General features: G+C 49.6%; 1 protein-coding gene across 1 annotated transcript in view; it reads right to left on the bottom strand.

The window, feature by feature from the left end:
* LOC140347277 (cGMP-dependent protein kinase 2-like) overlaps window positions 1-12,500 on the bottom strand; it is a 99,582-nt gene that overhangs the window by 2,885 nt on the left and 84,197 nt on the right. The window contains exons 13-16 of the mRNA XM_072433665.1: window positions 12,273-12,414; window positions 12,042-12,205; window positions 9,512-9,634; window positions 7,434-7,496 (exon numbers count right to left, since the gene is read on the bottom strand). Of these exons, the coding sequence (XP_072289766.1) occupies window positions 7,434-7,496; window positions 9,512-9,634; window positions 12,042-12,205; window positions 12,273-12,414 (492 nt within the window). The remainder of the gene's footprint in view (window positions 1-7,433; window positions 7,497-9,511; window positions 9,635-12,041; window positions 12,206-12,272; window positions 12,415-12,500) is intronic.

Raw genomic sequence — 12,500 nt, 5'->3', positions numbered from 1 at the left:
ATCAGCACCCTCACAGAGCATCAGGACATCAGCACCATCACAGAGCATCAGGACATCAGCACCCTCACAGAGCATCAGGACATCAGCACCATCACAGAGCATCAGGACATCAGCACCATCACAGAGCATCAGGACATCAGCACCCTCACAGAGCATCAGGACATCAGCACCATCACAGAGCATCAGGACATCAGCACCATCACAGAGCATCAGGACATCAGCACCCTCACAGAGCATCAGGACATCAGCACCATCACAGAGCATCAGGACATCAGCACCATCACAGAGCATCAGGACATCAGCACCATCACAGAGCATCAGGACATCAGCACCATCACAGAGCATCAGGACATCAGCACCCTCACAGAGCATCAGGACATCAGGACATCAGCACCATCACAGAGCATCAGGCCATCAGCACCATCACAGAACATCAGGACATCAGCACCATCACAGAGCATCAGGACATCAGCACCATCACAGAGCATCAGGACATCAGCACCCTCACAGAGCATCAGGACATCAGCACCATCACAGAGCATCAGGACATCAGCACCATCACAGAGCATCAGGCCATCAGCACCATCACAGAGCATCAGGACATCAGCACCCTCACAGAGCATCAGGACATCAGCACCATCACAGAGCATCAGGACATCAGCACCCTCACAGAGCATCAGGACATCAGCACCATCACAGAGCATCAGGACATCAGCACCATCACAGAGCATCAGGACATCAGCACCCTCACAGAGCATCAGGACATCAGCACCATCACAGAGCATCAGGACATCAGCACCATCACAGAGCATCAGGACATCAGCACCCTCACAGAGCATCAGGACATCAGCACCATCACAGAGCATCAGGACATCAGCACCATCACAGAGCATCAGGACATCAGCACCATCACAGAGCATCAGGACATCAGCACCATCACAGAGCATCAGGACATCAGCACCATCACAGAGCATCAGGACATCAGCACCATCACAGAACATCAGGACATCAGCACCATCACAGAGCATCAGGACATCAGCACCATCACAGAGCATCAGGACATCAGCACCCTCACAGAGCATCAGGACATCAGCACCATCACAGAGCATCAGGACATCAGCACCATCACAGAGCATCAGGCCATCAGCACCATCACAGAGCATCAGGACATCAGCACCCTCACAGAGCATCAGGACATCAGCACCATCACAGAGCATCAGGACATCAGCACCATCACAGAGCATCAGGACATCAGCACCCTCACAGAGCATCAGGACATCAGCACCATCACAGAGCATCAGGACATCAGCACCATCACAGAGCATCAGGACATCAGCACCCTCACAGAGCATCAGGACATCAGCACCATCGCACCATCACAGAGCATCAGGACATCAGCACCCTCACAGAGCATCAGGACATCAGCACCATCACAGAGCATCAGGACATCAGCACCATCACAGAGCATCAGGACATCAGCACCCTCACAGAGCATCAGGACATCAGCACCATCACAGAGCATCAGGACATCAGCACCCTCACAGAGCATCAGGACATCAGCACCATCACAGAGCATCAGGACATCAGCACCATCACAGAGCATCAGGACATCAGCACCCTCACAGAGCATCAGGACATCAGCACCATCACAGAGCATCAGGACATCAGCACCATCACAGAGCATCAGGACATCAGCACCATCACAGAGCATCAGGACATCAGCACCATCACAGAGCATCAGGACATCAGCACCATCACAGAGCATCAGGACATCAGCACCCTCACAGAGCATCAGGACATCAGCACCCTCACAGAGCATCAGGACATCAGCACCCTCACAGAGCATCAGGACATCAGCACCATCACAGAGCATCAGGACATCAGCACCATCACAGAGCATCAGGACATCAGCACCATCACAGAACATCAGGCCATCAGCACCATCACAGAGCATCAGGACATCAGCACCATCACAGAGCATCAGGACATCAGCACCATCACAGAGCATCAGGACATCAGCACCATCACAGAGCATCAGGACATCAGCACCCTCACAGAGCATCAGGACATCAGCACCCTCACAGAGCATCAGGACATCAGCACCATCACAGAGCATCAGGACATCAGCACCATCACAGAGCATCAGGACATCAGCACCATCACAGAACATCAGGACATCAGCACCCTCACAGAGCATCAGGACATCAGCACCATCACAGAGCATCAGGACATCAGCACCATCACAGAGCATCAGGACATCAGCACCCTCACAGAGCATCAGGACATCAGCACCATCACAGAGCATCAGGACATCAGCACCCTCACAGAGCATCAGGACATCAGCACCATCACAGAGCATCAGGACATCAGCACCATCACAGAGCATCAGGACATCAGCACCCTCACAGAGCATCAGGACATCAGCACCATCACAGAGCATCAGGACATCAGCACCATCACAGAGCATCAGGACATCAGCACCCTCACAGAGCATCAGGACATCAGCACCATCACAGAGCATCAGGACATCAGCACCATCACAGAGCATCAGGACATCAGCACCATCACAGAGCATCAGGACATCAGCACCATCACAGAGCATCAGGACATCAGCACCCTCACAGAGCATCAGGACATCAGGACATCAGCACCATCACAGAGCATCAGGCCATCAGCACCATCACAGAACATCAGGACATCAGCACCATCACAGAGCATCAGGACATCAGCACCATCACAGAGCATCAGGACATCAGCACCCTCACAGAGCATCAGGACATCAGCACCATCACAGAGCATCAGGACATCAGCACCATCACAGAGCATCAGGCCATCAGCACCATCACAGAGCATCAGGACATCAGCACCCTCACAGAGCATCAGGACATCAGCACCATCACAGAGCATCAGGACATCAGCACCCTCACAGAGCATCAGGACATCAGCACCATCACAGAGCATCAGGACATCAGCACCATCACAGAGCATCAGGACATCAGCACCCTCACAGAGCATCAGGACATCAGCACCATCACAGAGCATCAGGACATCAGCACCATCACAGAGCATCAGGACATCAGCACCCTCACAGAGCATCAGGTCCCTGTCCAGACGGAGGGGGATCTACAGTGGGATCTAAATTCTCACTTCCTGAGATTTGATGAGTGTCACCCCCTGCAGAACACTCTGTCCGCTCTGGAGAGCAGCTTCAGTGACTGATCCACCCTCTGTGAGAAGGAGACGTTTCACAGTCTGTCCTTCTGCTGCTGTCACACTCTACAACAAACACTGCCCTGAACACGTGCAATACTTGACTGACTTAATCATGTGCAATGTCGTCATATTCATGTGCAATTACTGTCATACTCACAAGCAATTAAGGCCATATTCATGTGCATGTAACTGATATAAATAAGAGTGTTTACTTACCATTAGTATTAGTATTATTTAGTCTTATGCCAGCTATTTATACTTTACTTTCTTTTATTATTATTTACTTTATTTTATTATTATTTTCTTTTATTTTTATCTTAAGGCTGCCCCAAATAAATTGTCTGTTTGTTGTAACCCGAGTCAACATTTTTCAAGTGGGTCGGTCGGTAGGCAAATTCTTTTTTTTTTTACTTTGAAGGCAAAAAAAAAGATCAAAATTTTGTCATTTTTTGAGTCGGAGTGACCACCAGGGGTCAGAGGCTTCAACAGTCCAGAGGTCAGAGGCTTCAACAGTCCAGGGGTCAGAGGCTTCAACAGTCCAGGGGTCAGAGGCTTCAACAGTCCAGAGGTCAGAGGCTTCAACAGTCCAGGGGTCAGAGGCTTCAACAGTCCAGGGGTCAGAGGCTTCAACAGTCCAGGGGTCAGAGGCTTCAACAGTCCAGAGGTCAGAGGCTTCAACAGTCCAGGGGTCAGAGGCTTCAACAGTCCAGGGGTCAGAGGCTTCAACAGTCCAGAGGTCAGAGGCTTCAACAGTCCAGGGGTCAGAGGCTTCAACAGTCCAGGGGTCAGAGGCTTCAACAGTCCAGGGGTCAGAGGCTTCAACAGTCCAGGGGTCAGGCTTCAACAGTCCAGGGGTCAGAGGCTTCAACAGTCCAGGGGTCAGAGGCTTCAACCGTCCAGGGGTCAGAGGCTTCAACAGTCCAGGGGTCAGAGGCTTCAACAGTCCAGGGGTCAGAGGCTTCAACAGTCCAGGGGTCAGAGGCTTCAACAGTCCAGGGGTCAGAGGCTTCAACAGTCCAGGGGTCAGAGGCTTCAACAGTCCAGGGGTCAGAGGCTTCAACAGTCCAGGGGTCAGAGGCTTCAACAGTCCAGGGGTCAGAGGCTTCAACCGTCCAGGGGTCAGAGGCTTCAACAGTCCAGGGGTCAGAGGCTTCAACAGTCCAGGGGTCAGAGGCTTCAACAGTCCAGGGGTCAGAGGCTTCAACAGTCCAGGGGTCAGAGGCTTCAACAGTCCAGGGGTCAGAGGCTTCAACAGTCCAGGGGTCAGAGGCTTCAACCGTCCAGGGGTCAGAGGCTTCAACAGTCCAGGGGTCAGAGGCTTCAACAGTCCAGGGGTCAGAGGCTTCAACAGTCCAGGGGTCAGGCTTCAACAGTCCAGGGGTCAGAGGCTTCAACAGTCCAGGGGTCAGAGGCTTCAACAGTCCAGGGGTCAGAGGCTTCAACAGTCCAGGGGTCAGAGGCTTCAACAGTCCAGGGGTCAGAGGCTTCAACCGTCCAGGGGTCAGAGGCTTCAACCGTCCAGGGGTCAGAGGCTTCAACAGTCCAGGGGTCAGAGGCTTCAACAGTCCAGGGGTCAGAGGCTTCAACAGTCCAGGGGTCAGGCTTCAACAGTCCAGGGGTTAGGCTTCAACAGTCCAGGGGTTAGGCTTCAACAGTCCAGGGGTCAGAGGCTTCAACAGTCCAGGGGTCAGAGGCTTCAACAGTCCAGGGGTCAGAGGCTTCAACAGTCCAGGGGTCAAAGGCTTCAACAGTCCAGGGGTCAGGCTTCAACAGTCCAGGGGTCAGAGGCTTCAACAGTCCAGGGGTCAGAGGCTTCAACAGTCCAGGGGTCAGAGGCTTCAACAGTCCAGGGGTCAGAGGCTTCAACAGTCCAGGGGTCAAAGGCTTCAACAGTCCAGGGGTCAGAGGCTTAAACAGTCCAGGGGTCAGAGGCTTCAACAGTCCAGGGGTCAGAGGCTTCAACAGTCCAGGGGTCAGAGGCTTCAACAGTCCAGGGGTCAGAGGCTTCAACAGTCCAGGGGTCAGAGGCTTCAACAGTCCAGGGGTCAGAGGCTTCAACAGTCCAGGGGTCAGAGGCTTCAACAGTCCAGGGGTCAGAGGCTTCAACAGTCCAGGGGTCAGGCTTCAACAGTCCAGGGGTTAGGCTTCAACAGTCCAGGGGTTAGGCTTCAACAGTCCAGGGGTCAGAGGCTTCAACAGTCCAGGGGTCAGAGGCTTCAACAGTCCAGGGGTCAGGCTTCAACAGTCCAGGGGTCAGAGGCTTCAACAGTCCAGGGGTCAGAGGCTTCAACAGTCCAGGGGTCAGAGGCTTCAACAGTCCAGGGGTCAGAGGCTTCAACAGTCCAGGGGTCAGAGGCTTCAACAGTCCAGGGGTCAGAGGCTTCAACAGTCAATGACGGAAAACGTCTCGATCAACTCGATTGTGAGACTAAATCTCACGATTTTAAGACATTTCAATCGACCTTTTGTAGCCGCTATCCTTTATTTTGGGAGTGAAGGCGAGCGGGGGGAACATGCGGGGGACACGGGCGCCGCCATGTTTGTTGTGATGACGCTACTGGGCGTGTGTCAATCCCAGAATGCATTGGGTAAAACACCCTGACAGCCTGGCATGTCCTCTGGACACTTGAGTGGTTTGTCGTCTGAGGACTACGAAAAGTCTGAGGAATAAAGTCTGGCGGTAATGCAACACTCGGATGCCAACCGCCATAAAACAACAACAACAACAACAACAACAACAACAACTGACTCGTCTGTTTGGTCACAGACACATGTGGGGGACTGATTATAAAGACGCACAAGGATGAAAGATATGATAACAAGCGTGATAAAAAATATTCGACACGGTAGTTTAGGGAAGTCCGGTCGGTGAGTCGGCAAAATAATTGAAAAATAAAAGAATTCAACGTTTTTTTCAAGAAAATGCTGATAAATACCTTTTAGTCGGCTAGTTTCACACTGGGTCGGTCGGGTTACGGCAAACAGACATATTATTTTGCTCAGCCTTATCTTTTTATTTTTATTTTTTTTTCCTCAATTCCCTATTAAGATATTAAAGGAGTTTTGTTAATAACAGTTTTTTGTTTTATTTATAAGAGTTCTTCTATTAAGAGTTTTTCTTTAAACACTATAATCTGTCCTTTTGTTTGGATCTACTGCAGTGCAACGTCCACATGTCCCTGTGGGACAATAAAGGATTATCTTATCTTATCTTATCTTATAACCAATTTAAGAGTTTAATATAACTTTAAATATTGAATGGACAGATATTCTGAGCTCTACCTGCTGGCAGCAGAGGGAATTACACGTGAGCACAGGCCAAAGCAGAGTCTGGAGATAAAACAGCAGAAGCTTCTCAGAGTCACAGGTGGAGGTCAGATTCAGAGCGGAGTGTTTCTGAGGCTCGGAGGGGAATGAAGCTGAAAGTGCTCCAGAGTTTGTGACGAGGAAGATGAGAGAACTGGGTTAAAAGTGAAGCCTCATGAAGCAGACTTGGAAACTCAGTTTGAAACACTTCACTCCAGAGTGACATCTAGTGGTATGTTTTAGTACTACAACATCCCCTTGAAGCACCACCTTGTCGTGGTGGAGGGCTTTGAGAGCCCGGATCATCCTTGGAGCTATGTTGTCGTGTTCATGAACATACATGACACATGCTGTGTCTCTCTTCATACACCACCTACACCTGGAGAGAACCTACACAGTCATGAGAAAAACATGCAAACTCTAAATAGGACCACCCAGAAATCCATCCCAGGACCTTCTTGCTGTGAAGCGAGTGTCCTAACCACTACACGAGAGGTCCAAGCTCAGATTCAGGAGGAGCAGAGTGGTTTTCCTCATAGTTCGTTCATAGTTTTTATGAACAGAATTTCTAGGTGCAGTCAGGGGTCAGAGGGTGTGGTCAGGGGTCAGAGGGTGTGGTCAGGGGTCAGAGGGTGTGGCCAGGGGTCAGAGGGTGTGGTCAGGGGTCAGAGGGTGCGGTCAGGGGTCGGAGGGTGCGGTCAGGGGTCGGAGGGTGCGGTCAGGGGTCGGAGGGTGTGGTCAGGAGTCAGAGGGTGTGGTCAGGAGTCGGAGGGTGTGGTCAGGGGTTGGACAGTGCGGTCAGGGGTCGGAGGGTGAACCATCAGAGAGACTCACGTTTACATAATCTGATGATTCCAGAAATCAGATTATGATCAGATTTGTGCTGTGAATTGATATGAATCTGTGTGAATGACCTGTGCTTCTTGAGGTCAGTGATGCCGTTCTTCAGGTTTCCCAAACGTTCTGAGGGGTTTTTCCTGAAGAACACATGAGAACAGAAGAATCGTATTTTGGACCTGGTTTAGTCCTGGTTTAGTCCTGGTTTAGTCCTGGTTTAGTCCTGGTTTAGTCCTGGTTTAGACCTGGTTTAGTCCTGGTTTGGTCCTGGTTTAGTCCTGGTTTAGTCCTGGTTTAGACCTGGTTTAGACCTGGTTTAGTCCTGGTTTAGTCCTGGTTTAGTCCTGGTTTAGTCCTGGTTTAGTCCTGGTTTAATCCTGGTTTAGTCCTGGTTTAGTCCTGGTTTTGTCCTGGTTTAGACCTGGTTTAGTCCTGGTTTAGTCCTGGTTTAGTCCTGGTTTAGACCTGGTTTAGACCTGGTTTAGTCCTGGTTTAGACCTGGTTCAGACCTGGTTTAGTCCTGGTTTAGACCTGGTTCAGACCTGGTTTAGACCTGGTTCAGACCTGGTTTAGTCCTGGTTTAGTACTGGTTTAGTTCTGGTTTAGTCCTGGTTTAGTCCTGGTTTAATCCTGGTTTAGTCCTGGTTTAGTCCTGGTTTTGTCCTGGTTTAGACCTGGTTTAGTCCTGGTTTAGTCCTGGTTTAGTCCTGGTTTAGACCTGGTTTAGACCTGGTTTAGTCCTGGTTTAGACCTGGTTCAGACCTGGTTTAGTCCTGGTTTAGACCTGGTTCAGACCTGGTTTAGACCTGGTTCAGACCTGGTTTAGTCCTGGTTTAGTCCTGGTTTAGTTCTGGTTTAGTCCTGGTTTAGTTCTGGTTTAGTCCTGGTTTAGTCCTGGTTTAATCCTGGTTTAGTCCTGGTTTAGTCCTGGTTTTGTCCTGGTTTAGACCTGGTTTAGTCCTGGTTTAGTCCTGGTTTAGTCCTGGTTTAGACCTGGTTTAGACCTGGTTTAGTCCTGGTTTAGACCTGGTTCAGACCTGGTTTAGTCCTGGTTTAGACCTGGTTCAGACCTGGTTTAGACCTGGTTCAGACCTGGTTTAGTCCTGGTTTAGTCCTGGTTTAGTTCTGGTTTAGTCCTGGTTTAGTCCTGGTTTAGTCCTGGTTTAGTCCTGGTTTAGACCTGGTTTAGTCCTGGTTTGGTCCTGGTTTAGTCCTGGTTTAGTCCTGGTTTAGACCTGGTTTAGACCTGGTTTAGTCCTGGTTTAGTCCTGGTTTAGTCCTGGTTTAGTCCTGGTTTAGTCCTGGTTTAATCCTGGTTTAGTCCTGGTTTAGTCCTGGTTTTGTCCTGGTTTAGACCTGGTTTAGTCCTGGTTTAGTCCTGGTTTAGTCCTGGTTTAGACCTGGTTTAGACCTGGTTTAGTCCTGGTTTAGACCTGGTTCAGACCTGGTTTAGTCCTGGTTTAGACCTGGTTCAGACCTGGTTTAGACCTGGTTCAGACCTGGTTTAGTCCTGGTTTAGTCCTGGTTTAGTTCTGGTTTAGTCCTGGTTTAGTCCTGGTTTAATCCTGGTTTAGTCCTGGTTTAGTCCTGGTTTTGTCCTGGTTTAGACCTGGTTTAGTCCTGGTTTAGTCCTGGTTTAGTCCTGGTTTAGACCTGGTTTAGACCTGGTTTAGTCCTGGTTTAGACCTGGTTCAGACCTGGTTTAGTCCTGGTTTAGACCTGGTTCAGACCTGGTTTAGACCTGGTTCAGACCTGGTTTAGTCCTGGTTTAGTCCTGGTTTAGTTCTGGTTTAGTCCTGGTTTAGTTCTGGTTTAGTCCTGGTTTAGTCCTGGTTTAATCCTGGTTTAGTCCTGGTTTAGTCCTGGTTTTGTCCTGGTTTAGACCTGGTTTAGTCCTGGTTTAGTCCTGGTTTAGTCCTGGTTTAGACCTGGTTTAGACCTGGTTTAGTCCTGGTTTAGACCTGGTTCAGACCTGGTTTAGTCCTGGTTTAGACCTGGTTCAGACCTGGTTTAGACCTGGTTCAGACCTGGTTTAGTCCTGGTTTAGTCCTGGTTTAGTTCTGGTTTAGTCCTGGTTTAGTCCTGGTTTAATCCTGGTTTAGTCCTGGTTTAGTCCTGGTTTTGTCCTGGTTTAGACCTGGTTTGAGTCTCGTACTTGCAGAGCTTGCGGATCAGGTCTTCTGGTTTCTTGGAGATCTTTTTGGAAACATCCATCTTCTCGATGCCTCTGAGAATGAAGGTGTAGGTGGTCATGTGATCACTTCCCGAAAATGGAGGACTGGAAGAACAAGAGAGAGAGTGAGAGAAACTTAATTTACAGTGCTTCAGCCGTGTAGAAGACCATTTGTTGCTCAGGTCATTGTATATGTCCTGTAGTGTCACTGTTACTGCAGGAGACACGTGACTCCCTGAAAACACCGGCTGGAACATGACTTTGGGCAGGAGCACGAGTCTGGACCTGTCACACCAAACATGGATAAATAACGCTCTTTGTGAAGGTCTGAAACCTCGCAGCAGATTCAGAAAGTCCATCATTTGCAGAAAGGTCCGACATCACAGTGCGTGTGCGTGTACCGTGTACCATGTATCCGTGTACCGTGTACCATGTATCCGTGTACCGTGTATCCGTGTATCCGTGTACCGTGTACCGTGTACCCGTGTACCGTGTATCCGTGTATCCGTGTGCTACTAGTAGCAGGCTAGTAGCCGAGGCTGAATACATTATGCACGTAAACAAACCAGAAAGATGCAGATTTGGGCTGATTCTGGAGTCGTCCTGGACCTACTGGACGGAGTTTGGCCTCGTTTACTGTGCCACAAGTAGCCTGGTGTCCAGTGCTGCGTTTTATGGCTTCTCTCCGTGTTTTTCGGGATTCTGTAGAAAGAAACTCCGTCTGTTGTTTCCTGATGATTGGTGCGTCCATAGCACTGCAGGATTGACCCATCTTGGGTCCAGGATGTCTCCAGAATCAGCCCAAATCTGCATCTTTCTGGTTTGTTTAGGCGCTCGTCTTCCTCAACATTGAAGCCTCGTGACGTCACTGCATTTCCTCAGCAGCTCAGTGTGAGGCCCAAACCAGAGACTATTCACATCTAATAGAAGTCAACTAAAGTAACACGCTGTAGCCATGGTAACAAACTGTCACAGCAGTAGAGCCCTCACTCCCAGCTACACTTAGCTCTGATGATTTCCTCCTATTTTTTAACAATAAAATAAAAACAATCAGAGATAAATTAGATGAAATTACCCCCGCTATTAGCCCTGAACTAGCCCAAGCTGTAAATCTAACGTCCCATATAAATCCAGCTGTAAACTTAGAAAGGTTCACATCTGTTGATCAAGAGAGAGAACTTCAGCCCTTATGTCCTCTAAAAGCTCCACTTGTGTCCTAGACCCCATTCCAAGCTCCTCAAAGACATTCTCCCCCTAATTATAGACCCTATTCTGAATATAATAAATACTTCTGTAGAAAGTGCTTATGTTCCACGTCCTTCAAACATGACGTCATTAAACCTCTTCTGAAAAACTTACAGAACCATCTCATCCAAACAGAGCTCTTCACTCGCTAAAGGCCTTCTGGTGGTCCCAAGAGTCTCTAAAAGCACAGTAGGAGGTAGAGCCTTCTGGTGGTCCCAAGAGTCTCTAAAAGCACAGTAGAAGGTAGAGCCTTCTGGTGGTCCCAAGAGTCTCTAAAAGCACAGTAGGAGGTAGAGCCTGCTGGTGGTCCCAAGAGTCTCTAAAAGCACAGTAGGAGGTAGAGCCTTCTGGTGGTCCCAAGAGTCTCTAAAAGCACAGTAGGAGGTAGAGCCTTCTGGTGGTCCCAAGAGTCTCTAAAAGCACAGTAGAAGGTAGAGCCTGCTGGTGGTCCCAAGAGGCTCTAAAAGTACAGTAGGAGGTAGCGCCTTCTGGTGGTCCCAAGAGTCTCTAAAAGTACAGTAGGAGGTAGCGCCTTCTGGTGGTCCCAAGAGTCTCTAAAAGTACAGTAGGAGGTAGAGTCTTCTGGTGGTCCCAAGAGTCTCTAAAAGTACAGTAGGAGGTAGAGCCTTCTGGTGGTCCCAAGAGTCTCTAAAAGTACAGTAGGAGGTAGAGCTCCTGTGTTATGGAATCAGCTCCAGTCCATGTTAAAGAGGCCGACACAGTCTCTTCATTTAAGATCAGGCTTAAAATGTCCTCCTGAAGAACTGGTTCTCGTCCTGAAGAACTGGTTCTCCTCCTAAAGAACTGGTTCTCCTCCTAAAGAACTGGTTCTCCTCCTGAGTGGCTCCAGCTACACTGTCTCTCTCTCGTCCGTCTGTGAGAGTCAGATCTCTCATTCACTGTGGAACTCCTCCAAGTTTATATTTTTTCTGAAAGAGGTTTGGTAGTTTTTCCTGCAGAAGGAGGAGCTAAGGACAGAGGCCTCTGGGGCATTGCCAAGTCCCTATGAACATTGTTTAATCTGTTTTATACTGTCGCCCCTCAAGGAAAATAAATTTAATTGAAATAAATTGAGAGAGGGCAGACCTGTCGTATGTGGGCGGCTCAACCCTCCCCCACCTTCAAGAGTCCCACAAGCTAATCCAGGATGTGAATGTCCACGGGAATCCAAACGCTGCTATGGTCCTGAACAGGTATGAGTGATCTCCTCCGTCAGCAGCTTGTACAGCATATATAATAGTGTTTTTGGGGTGTTTCGGGGTCTCACCTGCCTGTCAGCAGCTCGTACAGCAGAACACCCAGGGCCCAGAAGTCCACACTGAAGCTGTGGCCTTTGTTCAGGAGGATCTCAGGAGCCACATACTCGGGTGTCCCACAGAAGGTCCAGGTCTTCTGCCCCGGACGCAGATGCTTTGCAAAGCCAAAGTCCACCTGAGGAGCAGATGAAACTTGGGTCTGAACTAGGTCTGAACCAGGTCTGAGCAGGTCCAGGTCTCACCAGCTTGCAGTACCCTTGCCCATCCAGCAGGAGGTTCTCGGGCTTCAGGTCCCTGTAGAGGATAGACCTTTGGTGCAGATACTCGAAAGCCTCGATGACACAAGCCATGCAGAACCGGGCCGTGGATTCATCGAAGCTGCCCCTGGAACACAGAGAGTGAGATGCCCTCCCTGCGAGTCTCAGATTGAGTCTGATGCCCTGCCTGCGAGTCTCAGATTGAGTCTGATG

Source organism: Eucyclogobius newberryi, unplaced genomic scaffold (assembly GCF_026437365.1).
Source record: "Eucyclogobius newberryi isolate DKJ021-1_F unplaced genomic scaffold, fEucNew1.0.hap1 SCAF_6, whole genome shotgun sequence".
NCBI lineage: Eukaryota > Metazoa > Chordata > Actinopteri > Gobiiformes > Gobiidae > Eucyclogobius > Eucyclogobius newberryi.
Note: the sequence above shows the minus strand (reverse complement) of the source record. Positions and strands in the feature narration are given on the sequence as shown.